The 13,345-nt window shown below is 42.5% G+C and overlaps 1 protein-coding gene across 1 annotated transcript in view; it reads right to left on the bottom strand.

The window, feature by feature from the left end:
- Positions 1–4,667: 4,667 nt before the first annotated feature.
- Positions 4,668–13,345, bottom strand: part of NT5C3A (5'-nucleotidase, cytosolic IIIA) — a 35,995-nt gene continuing 27,317 nt past the window's right edge. The window contains 8 exon segments of the mRNA XM_065583763.1: positions 4,668–5,322; positions 6,278–6,478; positions 6,950–7,112; positions 9,216–9,305; positions 9,778–9,863; positions 10,378–10,424; positions 11,197–11,266; positions 12,906–13,004. Of these exon segments, the coding sequence (XP_065439835.1) occupies positions 5,221–5,322; positions 6,278–6,478; positions 6,950–7,112; positions 9,216–9,305; positions 9,778–9,863; positions 10,378–10,424; positions 11,197–11,266; positions 12,906–13,004 (858 nt within the window). The 3' untranslated portion in view covers positions 4,668–5,220.

Raw genomic sequence — 13,345 nt, forward strand, 5'->3', positions numbered from 1 at the left:
TTTGTTCCAAAATACAAAGATAGCTGACTAGTAACTGTAGTTCAAATATACTGCTTTTGCATATTTCACGAAAGGTGCCTTTGGTACACAGGAGCTACACAGCAACCTTCAAGGAATCAGGGCCCATTGGGCATCCCTTTTTGTGGTACTGAAAATTTGGAGACAATTTTGCACACCCAAACAACTCAACCAGTCGCACAGTGCTAGAACCCTGAGGAAGAGGGGAAGGCAGGGGGGTAGTCTGAATGTACAATGAGTACAGCTTAAGAAGTTGGTGAGTAACCTTTAAGAATCATTCCACACATTTCCCCCGCAGTTGGTCTTGAAAATTCCAGTTAAATCAGAATGGTAAAACTGCCCTGCAAATCTAGATGCCAAGTAGGGAGCAGTACCAGATGAGTGTGTACAGATATCCAGATTTTTGTAACAGTTCCATCAAAAAGGCAAGTTGTCACTTTAACCATAGTAAATGGAGGTCTGAGCCCCTCACCTAACAGGAAACAATCTTGTGTTGCATTCATAGCCAGCCCCATGGCAATGTCTCACTGAGTTTAACTCACTCTTCCTTTCTGACTTATTTAACCCTACTGTGTATCCTCAGTAGCATGTGAACATTTGAGTAGCCTGCCACACCTGTTTGGGAGGAAACTTTTGATAGATGGTCTCAGGTATCTGAGCCTGGATGTTTTTACAGAAGAGAACTGAAAGGGTGAGTAGAGGTAAAACTTAAGTAAATTCACTTACAGTATAACCACTCTTATTGTCCTGATTTGGTGTTCATGCTACTTTCTAATTGAGGCTGAAGCAGCACCTGCATTTTAAATGTACTGCCGAAGGGGGAGAAAAGGGGAAATATTGGTTCTGCATGAAAATTTAGTTTAGGAATTTGGAGCATGAATAAACTCTTCCCCTGAAACTTGAATAAATAAACCATGCAGCTATTTTAAGTTATAAGAACTAAACTAATTTTTAAAATATTGCTGTTTAAATTATAGGCACATTTGTTTTTTAAAATGAAGTGTTTCAGCACCTGACAGGGCTCTGGAGATAAGTAGCCTGTGGACAATTGGCTGGTCATACAATGCTGGTTCTTGTTTCTAGCCAACAGAATAAATTGGAAAAGGAAGATGGAAGTAGATACTAATTCGCCCCCCCCCCCCCCCCCCCCCCAAAAAAAAAGACATGTAAGATTAAGACTCATACTTATGTAGGTGAGATTTGTGGGTGCCACTGCAATGTTAAGAAATTACTCAGGGGGAAGTCTGCGCCATTGCATATGTGCAGAATTCATGTCCCCTGCAGAATTTTTTTCTCAGCAGAAAATACTTTCTGCTGGAGAGGTTATGGCTTTTGCCCACCAGGGATTCCTGTGGCACCAGAACAGAGGGCAGCCACCTCTGGTCAGGAGCAGCTAGCTGCAGTGAGGGGAGAGGGAGAAGAGGCTGCGTTCCTCACAGTGCCCTGCGCATGGGTCCATGGGGAGTGGTAAGAGATATGGACAGCATGGGGCACATGGGGCTGTTGGGGGGGCCAAATGGGAGTGGGGGTACTGGGCCACAGGGAGAAGGGGGGGTGGCTGAGTGAGGATGCAGGGCCAAATGGGGATGACTGAGTAGGGGTGCAGAGACACATAAGGACAGGGGCAGATGTGCCTGACTGAGAGGCTAGGGGTCAGCCAGTCTCTCCATGGGAGAGGCTCCACAACAATCTCTCATCCCCCCCACCAAAACAATCCTGTTCCATTTTTCTCCTACCCATACCCAACAACTCTTTAGGTTCGTGCCCAGGCTTCTCCCCAGCAATTATTTCCCTCTCCCTCAGCTCCTGTTACCCCTGACTCCTTCAAGCCTTTTCACTGCTTCTGAGGGGGAAGCATGTGTCTGTATTGTAGTTTAAATGAATTATTACTGAAAGTTCTGTATTAATATGCCTAGTAAGGAATCTATTTGCCAAAAACCATTTTCTAAATCTTTTTAGTTGTCTGTATTATTACAGACATACTTGCTGACAGGTATTTTGAAATAAATTACCAAAATAATTGAAGCTGGTGTGATTATATTGTGTTATTTTGACAAATAAAATATGTAGTATTTTGCAGACTTTGAAAATAGTGTGCAGAATTTTTAATTTTTGGTGCAGAATTCCCCCAAGAGTAAGTGATCATAGAAGGAAAGTGTCAATTTATTATTAACATGCAGTTCTCCTTATGGAAATATTTTTGAATCCCCCATTTAGCATGTACTCAAGGAAAGAATGGTTACTTACCTTACAGTAATTGTGTTTTATCGCACTTGGAAGGGTGTAGAACATCCAACAATTTGTGGTCTCTTGTACCTCCCCCAAAAGTAGGTCACGCTTCTGCCATGTATTTTAACATCTTGGAACCCCTTCAATAAGTTGACTGGAGAAGATGGTGAGGGGTTCACTGCCTCATCAGGGGAAGATGAGGAAACTGCAGGTGAGATTAGTTGCATCAGCAGGTAAATAAACTGCCCCGGCCCGCTAGGGTGCTTACCCTGGCGAGCCGCGTGCTGAACGTTGCCGACCCCTGCTCTAGTATCTGAGGCTGCTTTAGTTGACCTGCCTGGGAAGATCTATATTGCCTCTGGGGAGAAGGGGAGTTAGTCCTGGCAGGGGGGCAGTAGCTACTGGCTTGCAAATATGGTATTGCATATCTTAACCAGCAGAGTTAAAGGGTGACAAGCATGTGGATATAGATTGGTGGGACACAATGGAGGACACCAGGTGGCTTGTTCTCAGAAATCCTTGCCATCTCCTTTTGAGAGAGCAGTTCATGTTTCTCAGTGTGATCCTAATGGAGGGGAGATGAGTCCCTACTGCACATCAACAAGGAGGATGAAAAGGAGTATACCTCCTCCAATGGTGGGGCTACTTTTTCAGGCATGCTGGGATGCTCTAATGTCCACTACAGTAGGGAAATGAGTCAGTACTGAGGTCTCTGTAACTAATTGCTTACTTAGCAAGGGTGGCTGCACTATCAAACCCAGAGAAATTGCTCCATACTGTATATGCGCTGTGCCAATAGGGACCGTGCCAATGAGCAAGATACTAAGGAGGTCAGTGCAAAAGAAAGGGTGGTCCAGAAGTTTAGTGGGTACCAGAGGCATATGTTTAACAGGTAGTATTAATGCACCAAAAGGATCAAAGTCTGGCCCTTGGCTACCCTTTGCCTGTTGAGTCAGAGCCAGGGTGACTCTTGTGTTTGGATTTCATAGGCATGACAGAGGGTAACCAATATCTCAATCTGACACTGGAGCCGTGCTCCTTCCTACACCTCTCAGGGGTCATCAACGCCAGAATGGAAGTGAACATCTAGGGTCTCTTGGTTGACAGAGCATGGGTGCTTGGGGTAGATTTTTGAGTCACTGGGGCACATTGGAAAGGGAGTGACGTGATAACTGAGGCCTACCTACATCCTTCCTTTTGCTGTCTGAAGGCTTGTAAGAGAGAGTTTTAGGCAAGCCTCTCTAGCTTTTTGTTTAATTAGAGAGAGCATATTGAACATTGCTCAGGAATATGAGTGCCCAGCTGTAAGCGGGCACTGAAGTGTTACACAAGGAGCAGGTTTTTAACCCTGGGGGTTTTGCTTCTATCCTACTGCTGGATCCCTTGTACTTGTCCTTGTCTAGCCTCTAAGCAAAATAGCTGATGGTCATATGACACAAAAGAATTTAAAGACTGCAGAACTCACTCCTGAACTAATTAACATTAGTAATACTAACAGTACATAGAAATGCAGCAGCGGTAAGAGAACAGAGCCTGCTTTACATCTGCTTTGCTCCTGGGTGGAGACAGATGCAAGGACACCTCAGGAGTGGCCTCACTGACACTGCTGGCCAAAACAATCCAATCCTGTGCACATGGGGCACATGAAAAGTGGAATCTGTATGGCCAGTCACTTCAAGAACTATCTTTACTTTGTGGGTGGGGAAAAACAGTGACCCCCCAACTCACTTATTATTAATAGGAGTTGAATATATGCAGCAACAGTCTATAACTTACTGGGCTTATGTAGCAGCCAGTTTGACAATAGGTGAACACCATGGTTAATCCTGTGAAAGGAGGATTTACATAATGAACTGTAATGGCACCACTAATTAAACCAAAACTTAGGTTCACAAGAGATGATCAATAGGATAAAACAAGGTATGTATGTACACTATCTGTCACTTTAGAGATATTTAGAATCATTGTTATAATATGGGATGTGGTTTACTATGTATACAGCAGCATAAAGAATGAAATCCCTGAAAGTGGGCTGATGTGTTAGTTTGTAAAATTATCCTCACAGTACTGAGAAGTTTCCTTTCACTCATGTGTAGTATTGATTACACCAGAAAAGCAAGCTACCTGTGTAATTCTCCCACTGCACAGCTGAAGGGTAAATAAATGTTAAAAAGTAACCAGAAGAGCAAACTGCTTCCCTTAACTGTATTTTACAGCCTTCCACGGGAGATTTTTTTTTTTTGGTAGTTATTCTCTAAAATTGCTGCACAAAACACTCAAAGCCACTTTACAGGTGACTAACCCTTAACTTCCAACTGTTACTGATAAGGCAGTGCTATTTAGTTAAGAGTAAACTTTACATCAAATCACGGATTTTAAAAAAATTGCTAAAGTGATACTAGAGTCCATATACAGTAACATTTTGTCTGAATCACATCTTTATGTTGTATCATTTTCACCAGGGGAAAAAAAATTATGAAAACTTGTATTGTGAAACATTAAAATAACACCACTACCCTCACGTGCAACTATGATTCTTGAAAATAGCTGTCTGTGTGAGAGAGAACTCAGGACTGTACAAAATGCAACACAGACCCCTGCACATTAGCTAATCACAGAATGTTTACATCTTAAATGTTACAAAATAACTCCAATTTCTAAAACACCCCTCTCATATGCATGATTAAAAGAACAAATTGTAATGTCCTCTAAGCAGTAAAGTTAATCACATTTGTTAAAACAGAGCAGAGGTGAGAGACAGTGAGGGGTGGCATAAGAACAGTAAAGCTTCCAGTTGACAATGGATGCTGTATATTACTTTTAGATACCAAAGTGATGATCAAAATTTTTAAATTAAGAATTACAAGAGTTCAGAAAACAATATGAATAATAAACACATCTCTAAGATAACACAAATGTGCTCTTCTGTCCAGTTGTCCCATTAGGAGAAGTAGAGTGACTTGAGGATGCAATTTACAGGATTTTCTGTAGGATGGAATTGGCCACATCCAAAGATTCATCTTTCACCAAAACAATATCATAAGAGTCCATGTATTTTTCCAGAAGCTCTTCTACCTATTTATCAGCATGGGGGAGGGGGAAGAGGGCGGGAGGGAAGAAAGAACACCCAATTAACAGGTTTTAATGTAGAAAAGTCAGCCACCATTATAAAATTATATCAAGTCTTTCTTCCAATTATCAAGGTGAAATATGCATATCCACTACTAGCTACTGAGTATTTGAGTTCCATAGTTTGTGGAAGTGAGACTAAAAGCAAGTTAAAATTCAAACCACTTATTTAAAAGTATGTATAATAGGCGTTCAAGTATATATGGCTTCCCCCCCCCCCAGTATACATTTATGGCAGACTACTCAAGACTTTATGCATAATGATGTTGTCAATGAGTAACAAGCCAGTTTGAAACTTCTCATCTCCATGAAAGGAATTTGGGAATGGACTTCTATTGTGTCATTAGTGGATGAGAAGAAAATACAGGCAGTATTTTACACCCGATGAATGTGGTATATATTTCAACTTGAAATGCATCTTCACTTTAGAAGTGCCTTTTAATTTTGCAGTCAAAGTCTTGGATCTCATCCAAAGTAGGAGAAACTAAAAGCAAGAAACTATTGCAACTTTGGAAAGACACAGATGTGGGGCTGAAGGAAAAAGGGACAGGGTTTAAAGAGAAAGAATCATCGCCTATAAAGATGATTGATTACTTTATAGCCTTTCCCCAGCCCCAGAATTTCATATCCCAGCGAGACAGCTGCTCCAGAAGTTCCAGTAAAGATAATACTAAAGGATGGGGGATAGTTAAGCTTGTGCTTTAACAAGTCATTGGTGTGAGGTGAGGAAACCCTTTGAGTATCAACTCTTTGGAATACATTTGAACGGTAGAAGATACTAAAGGGATAACTTTAATAGGTACTTAAAGCTTTATAGAATGTCTTTATTTTGCTAACCCACAGTATGTGTGATTAGAAGGAAATATCCTAGCCCAAATGTACCAATATGTAAACTACTTACTTTATCATTTAGATAGCCAATCTTAAGAATGTGTTCAACATTTGCTACTCCATCTGCCATAGTTAAGTCTCCCTGTGAATCTCCAAGCAATATGATGTTGCTGTTGTCTTTTAACTGTTTGAAGTACTCTGTGTTCTTCAAGGCACCATCATGTTTGTTATAAACATGAATCAATTCTCCTTTAAATCCCTTTAACACACCCTATTAAACAAACACTAAAAGTTATTTCTAATGTTATGAGAACAGATTAAATTTCAGAGTGACATTTGTATATTTCATCTCTAGATGTTTTATTTTGGGCAAATATTTATTCTTTTAATCCTCTTAGGTTTTATGCAAGACAGATTACTATGAGAGAGCAGAAGCATTGCTAAGGGGCTAGGACTGCAAATCGGTGATCTGAGCAAAAAGGTAGCAAACCGTTGTGCTGCCCCAGGAAGCCCACAAGTAAGCTAGCAACCACCTCGGTGATGTTTTCTTCTATTTGCTTTGTGCCTATGACAAGGACTGACTACACAGTGCTCCTTTTCCAAATGGCAGGGCAACTGGCTGCATCTGCTGCATTAATATGCTCATTTAGAGTGTGGTGTTATGCTGTATTATATGGGTAATACATATTTTATCCCTCTACCTACCCCTTTCAGCTCCAGAAATGTTGTATTTCATACTTACACTCTCATCAAAATCCATGAAATTGGAAACTACTTTGACATTAGAATGGTAGACACCAGCCTGATGGATGACTTCCTCTAGAATGTCTCCAATCCCAGCAGAAAATATGAACACAGGAATATTATGTTCATTGAGCTTATCAAAGAAGTTCTCATATCCTTCCCTGCAGAACAGGATGTATGTAAATACAAGATAAAACACAGAAAAAAAATCCCCAAAATATGAAAGGTAAATTTTCAAAAGGACTCTCCCATCTTCATGGGGAAAAAAAGTGAAGTTTCCATAGGCATTTCACTGTATTTATGTTTTCACAGGTTTTTTTTAAGGCCAGAATGGACCATTATGATCATCTAGTCTGACCTCCTACATAACATACATCACAGACTTTCACAACGTAATTCTTGCATTGAGCCGTAACTTCTGATTTAGTGAGAGTATATCTTTTAAATAGATATCCAATCTTGATTTAAAGATTCCAGGTGATGGAGAATCTACCACATCTCTAGGTAAATTGTTCCAATGATTAATTATTAGGGCTGCCAAATTATTAAAAAAATTAATCAAGAGATTAAAAATATAGTCACAATTAATGGCAGTTTTAATTGCTCTGTTAAACAATAATAGAATACCATTTAATTAAATATTTTTGGATGTTGGAGGGGAAGTAGGGGTGTGTGTGTGTTTTGGGGGAAGGACAGAGTGTGTTGGGGGAGTGCGAGACACTGTGTGTGTGTGTGCTGGATTGAGTGTGTTCAGCACGCTGTCTCTTTAAGCACTGCACTCACTAGTCTGAATGCTTGCTCAGACAGCAGCATCTGCTGGTAGCTCCTACTCCTAACCCACAGGCAGCAGCACAGACAGGCTCCCTGTCCCCCAACCCCAGTTCAGCGGAGACTAGGTACACGGGCTAGGGGATGGGGACCAGGGCCGTCCTTAGCCATACACAAAGTACGCAGCTGCATAGGGCACCAGGAAATGTGGGGCACCAAATTTCCTGGTGCCTTGTGCAGCTGCGTGCTGCTCCAGCCCCAGCTCCGGCTCTTTCCCAGGGCCCCCGCCGTGTTCCGCCCCCGCCCCCCTCTTCCCACCCATGCTCCGCCCCCACTCCCCTGAGCTCTGCAGCATGGCCGGCCTGCACTCACCGGTGGTGGGAAGTGCAGACCCGGTCCCAGCCGTGCTACCAGTGAGTGCTGGCGGGTGGTTCCCCCTGTCCCCCAAGCCAGCCCAGACCCCCCGCACGGAGGCCTGGGGACGGCCCCCCCCCATGGGGGGCTGTGTAGGGCCCCAGAATAGCTAGGGACGGCCCTGATGGGGACACCCCAATATCACCCTCCACCCCACATGCACAGGAGACAGGAGGCTCCTGGTCTCGAGCAGCTTGGCCGGGGGTGGCTCCAAGGCAGGGGTGGGGGAGTGTAGGAGCAGCACTGGCTGCAGACAGCAGAGCAACAGTGGGAAGAGGTGCCCTCCCCACTGAGCATGGCATCCTGGGTGGTGGTCCAGCCCACCCTGCTCGTGAGCCAATAGCAGAAGGGCTTCCCTTGTTCCCAGCTCAGTGGTGACCAGGTACATGAGTGGGGGGAGGGGGACACCTCGACATCAGTCCCCTCTCCCGCTCTGCACGGCAGACAAGAGGCAGGCTCCCAGTCTGGAGCAGTTTGACCAGGGGCGGCTCCATCTCTTTGGAAATGCTGATAGAAAAGCACAGAATATAGAAAAAACACTGGAGCCTCAGTAATAGTAAGGACACTAGGGGCAAGGATGCTGGTTATTAAAACTTGTCTCTGTTCTTAGGGGCAGAATAATATTCCACTATTATTTAAAAAATATAGACATTCCTAAATGGTCTTTGTTAGTATTTCACATGCACATGGAGGGAGATTTTCAAGGGCATAAAGTCAAGTGCCTAAATCCCTGTGGTACTTTTGAAAACCTCTCCTGTACATATATCTATGAGGCAGAAAGTTCATAGCAATAACAACTATGTAAGACATCATGTCAAAAGTTGTCTGACACAGTAGAATGTTCGTAGTTTCAAATATCTCGAATATTCATTCTAATACATCTTTCTATCATGTTAATGTATTTTTCAGATGCAAAATAGACACAAGTTATGTAATATTCACATCCAATTTCTTCTGAAAATATTATGTATCTACAGTTTTCAACAAAAATGGTTTCCTGATATATGAGCAGTAAGCATAATGGCAATAGAGTAGAGTCCATGGAAACACTTTAAACTGATCTGACGGTCAAAGAATCTTACTTCAGCATAACATCAGATTCCCTCACGATCTCTGCAAATTTATCCTTTTGTAAACCTTGTTCAACAAGTAAAGTATGTGATTTATTGTACCTAGGAATAAAAAAAGAAAAAAATGTCAAACGTCCATTGACTTAAGGACTGTAAGGTTCACATTTAAATCTTTGAATCTCATTTGTCTCTAGAAGCATTCTACATTTAATTCTTTGTAAGCTTTTTAAAATGATCTACTAATGTGAGAAACTCTAAAAATACCCTATGACCAAGTTATGATTAAATATGTATCCAGCCAAAACACAGGGAATGATATTTAGTTTTTCAAATTATAATTAGTGAATTTGTTCACTAATGTATCATTGAATTTTGAGGAGGAACACATTATACATTGTTCAGGATGTCCCAACTGAGCAGCGTCAGCAACAGCAAAAATCAGTTTTGTGCAACACTCCCCAAAGAGAGGCGACTTAAATTAACTGGATTAGCAATAGGTTAACTTTAGCCCATATATTTTAGAAAGACTTAAATCTTACTTCATTGTGAAAACTGTAAACAAACGAACTCTTACCATTCAACCATGTAAGGATATTTTTCTTCAATGGTAAGATCAGGGTCAATTTCAATAGCATAATATGTTTCTTTCAGCTGCAATAACTGAAAAGAAAACCAGAACTTAAGATCTTTCAATTATAAAAAAAGTATTTAGAATAATCACCTATGTCCAGCCTCCATGCTTTGATCTAAATATTCAACTCAATTTATCTGTGATTTTTATATTTACATTACTAGTTGTTTGTAATGGAATCTGAAATGCTTTATATTGTATTTTTGTATGCGAATGTACGGATGAGTGCAAGAAGTTAGTTTATATACATAACAAAGATGAAACAAAAGTAAATTGTACATTTTGTGAAACTAGATTATTTCTAGTTTTGATAGGAATATACATATGCTTACATTATGCAAGGTTAACAATTTGAGGGCTTGGCTGGTGAACTCCTGACTCCACTGAAGTCAATGAACAAACTCCCATTGAATTCAGTGGGGCCACAATTTCACTCCTTGTTTCTTACAGTGCAGTATAAATCAGATCACACTAGAACTAAAATATAATGTGAAATGAATCACTCTGTACCAGTGATCAATGGCTAATGCATTTTCTGGTTACCTTTTTCCGACATTCTTCTGTGATGAGCTTACAGTTATCAATGACATCTGAAAAGATTATTAAAAAAGTCACAAGAAGTTTTATCTAAAGGACTGAATTTCTCTCAACTTTTTATTTTCTATGCCTTGTATAATGCTGAAGAGCAACGTTTGAGCATGTGTTACTATACCACAAGTTTGCTCACAACTGTTCATACCAGAGCCCACTAGAATGCATACTCGTCTTTCAAGAGTTTGATTGAAAAAGAATATTTAATTAGAAAGAAGAAAAAAAACATACTGATGTCCCTTATTTTAAATTTTAAATTGAAAAGTTTCTCAACATATTATCATAGCCTGACAACTTTAGCAGCTCGATTTCATGAAGACACATCATCTCATTTCCTCTGCTTTAAGAGGAGGGTAAAGGGGAAATTTCCAAGAGCTGCAGGGGGTTTTAACCATGTGACTCTTTCTAATGTCATTGTTATAACCCTAGGCAACTCTAAAAATGCATAACACCACATACACAACCCTGTAATCAATCAAATCTTCTTCAGCAAGTCTAAATTATTAATGCAAAGATAATCCTACTGGAGTTGTGCACTGTAACTTCAAGTCTGAGTTATTTAGATTTGATCTCTTACGATATACTGAAACACTGATTGAGAATTGTTTCAAAGTGGAAAGCAACTAAGACATTCTAAAAACTCATTTATTAGATCGTACAACTCAAATAAATCAAGCGCATGAAGTCTCCATATAGCAGGGAAAAACAAGAAAGAAAACTACATGCAGTATTTAAAAAAAAAGAAAATCACTTCATATAAAAAGTACTCACTGTGACATGTTGGACATCTTTTTCCATTGTAAGAAAATCTACTTAATGTCATATCAAAATCTGTAATGATCTATTAAAAGAAAAAAAAGTTATAAAACAGATGCCTAGACTCTGAATGATCACTACTGATAGCTGGGAAGACAATAGAGCTACCACAAGTTTCCTTATAAAGACTACTGAAATACCTTAGTGTTACTATAGAGAATTAGAACAGTTATTATGATAAATAATCACAATTACATAATATCATATTATAATTAGAGTAACTAGGGTGACCAGACGTCCTGATTTTATCAGGACTGTCCCGATATTTACTTCATTGTCCCGCGTCCTTTATTTTGCCTCCACAGGCGGAGCCCAGAGGGGGCTTACGCCCCCGCCCCGACTCCGTCCCCTCCTTCCCCCATTGGATCCCTCCCCAAATCCCCGCCCCCTCACTGCCCCACTGGATCCCTCCCCAAATACCCGCCCTGCGGGGAGCAGGCAGAGGCTTTGGCTTCGGCGCCGGGGAAGGAGTGGGGGATGCCGGCTGCGGCTCCGCCGCCCGTGCCCCAGCCAAGCGGTCCCGTGTCCCACCAGGCGCTTTGCAAAGGGCGGCAGAGTTGGGCTCCGTGAGCGGCTGGGTGCCGGACTGCCGGTCCCCTTGCCCAGCCCGTGTTTGTGAAGCCAGCTCCGCAGCAGCCCGCCCTGAGAGCCTCCCTTTCCTCCTGCTCCGCGCGGTTGTTTGGCTGCTGCCACAGCTTTGCTGCTCGGGCGGGCAGGGGGCTGTAGTTGGCACTGGATGCCAGGCGCACGCATGCCTCTGCCTGACACGCAGCGAGGGAGAGGCGGAGGAGTGGCTGGAAGGGTTGGTCGGGCGGCGGCTCCGCCGTGGTGCTGGGGATAATTAGTATCTGTGAGTCTGTCTGCCTCCGGGGGGCAGGGCAGGGGGAGCAGTGCGTGCCTGGCTGGGTGTGCGACCCTAGGTGAGGAGATCCCATCCCGCGATGCTGGGGCGGGTCCCGGCCTGGGGGCCACGGCAAGGTCCCGCTTTCTCCAGCGGGGTGTAGCCCAGTGGCGTGAAGGTCGCTATGGCTCCGCACTCCCGGGCCCGCAGGGAGCTGGAGCCCACCGGGGAAGGGGCTGCGGCCAGCCCAGGCCGGTCTCCGCACAGGGACCTGGCGGGGGCACGCCCCCTGCCTGTGCCCATCTCCGCGGCGTCGGGGTGTAAGTCCTCAGGCTCCGGGCGGGGGTTGTTGAGTCCCGGGGCCGCCGTTTACATCTGCGTGTGGCCGGCACCAGCCTAGGCGCTTCCCGCTTGTTCATGCTTTTTTTTTTTTGTTCCTCCGCCGCCGGCTTTTTTTTTTGTTTTTTTGGCTCCGCCCCCGCGTCCAGATATTTCGCCTCTGTGATCTGGTCACCCTAAGAGTAACTCATTAAAATAATATGCTTTTGTATCTTGTCCTGAAGTTATCCTTTTAGTATCCAGAGTTTGGACATCTCCTGACTTGGCTACCTTATGTCACTCACTATTTAATGACATTAATGGAAAATAGTGACGTTATACACTTGAATTTAGGAGGTTTACTGAGATAGTTCAACAGATCTCCCAACTTTGAAGTCTTATTGAAAGTTGGCTCCTGTCATACACACATTTCCACTTTCTGGCCTAGAACAAACAGCATGATTGTTTGTTCATATCTTGCACACATCTTTATCCCATTTTTCACCTGAAGTTTGGCAGCTCCACCTTTGATGAGTCCACAGATGATTTCTTCTACTCTTCCTGGGTCCTTGATATGGACAGTCTTCTTCTGAAATTCTGGCATCTATAAGAAATAGAACAGAGAAGGAAATAAATTATAAACTAAAATATAGACATTTAATTGTTAAACATTAAAGGGCCGGTACCACCAATAAAAAGTTCTGCATAACACTGAGTAGGGTAATGGAGAAGTGGGGAAAAAAAAAAAAAAAAAAAAAAAGCCCTGGGACTGCTAGTGGTCCCCAAAGTGCATACAATCTATGTTCATCCTTGTCAACGCCGCTTCCCAAATGATTTCTCCTTCGCTCTCCTCAATTAGCCACTCCCCACTTTCCACGATCCCCCTATGTATCAACTGGAAAGTAAGGGGTTCTAAGGAAGAAGAGAAACAAGAAATGCTGCAGT

The sequence above is a fragment of the Chrysemys picta genome, chromosome 2 (genome assembly GCF_011386835.1).
Source record: "Chrysemys picta bellii isolate R12L10 chromosome 2, ASM1138683v2, whole genome shotgun sequence".
In the NCBI taxonomy this organism is placed as follows: Eukaryota; Metazoa; Chordata; order Testudines; family Emydidae; genus Chrysemys; species Chrysemys picta.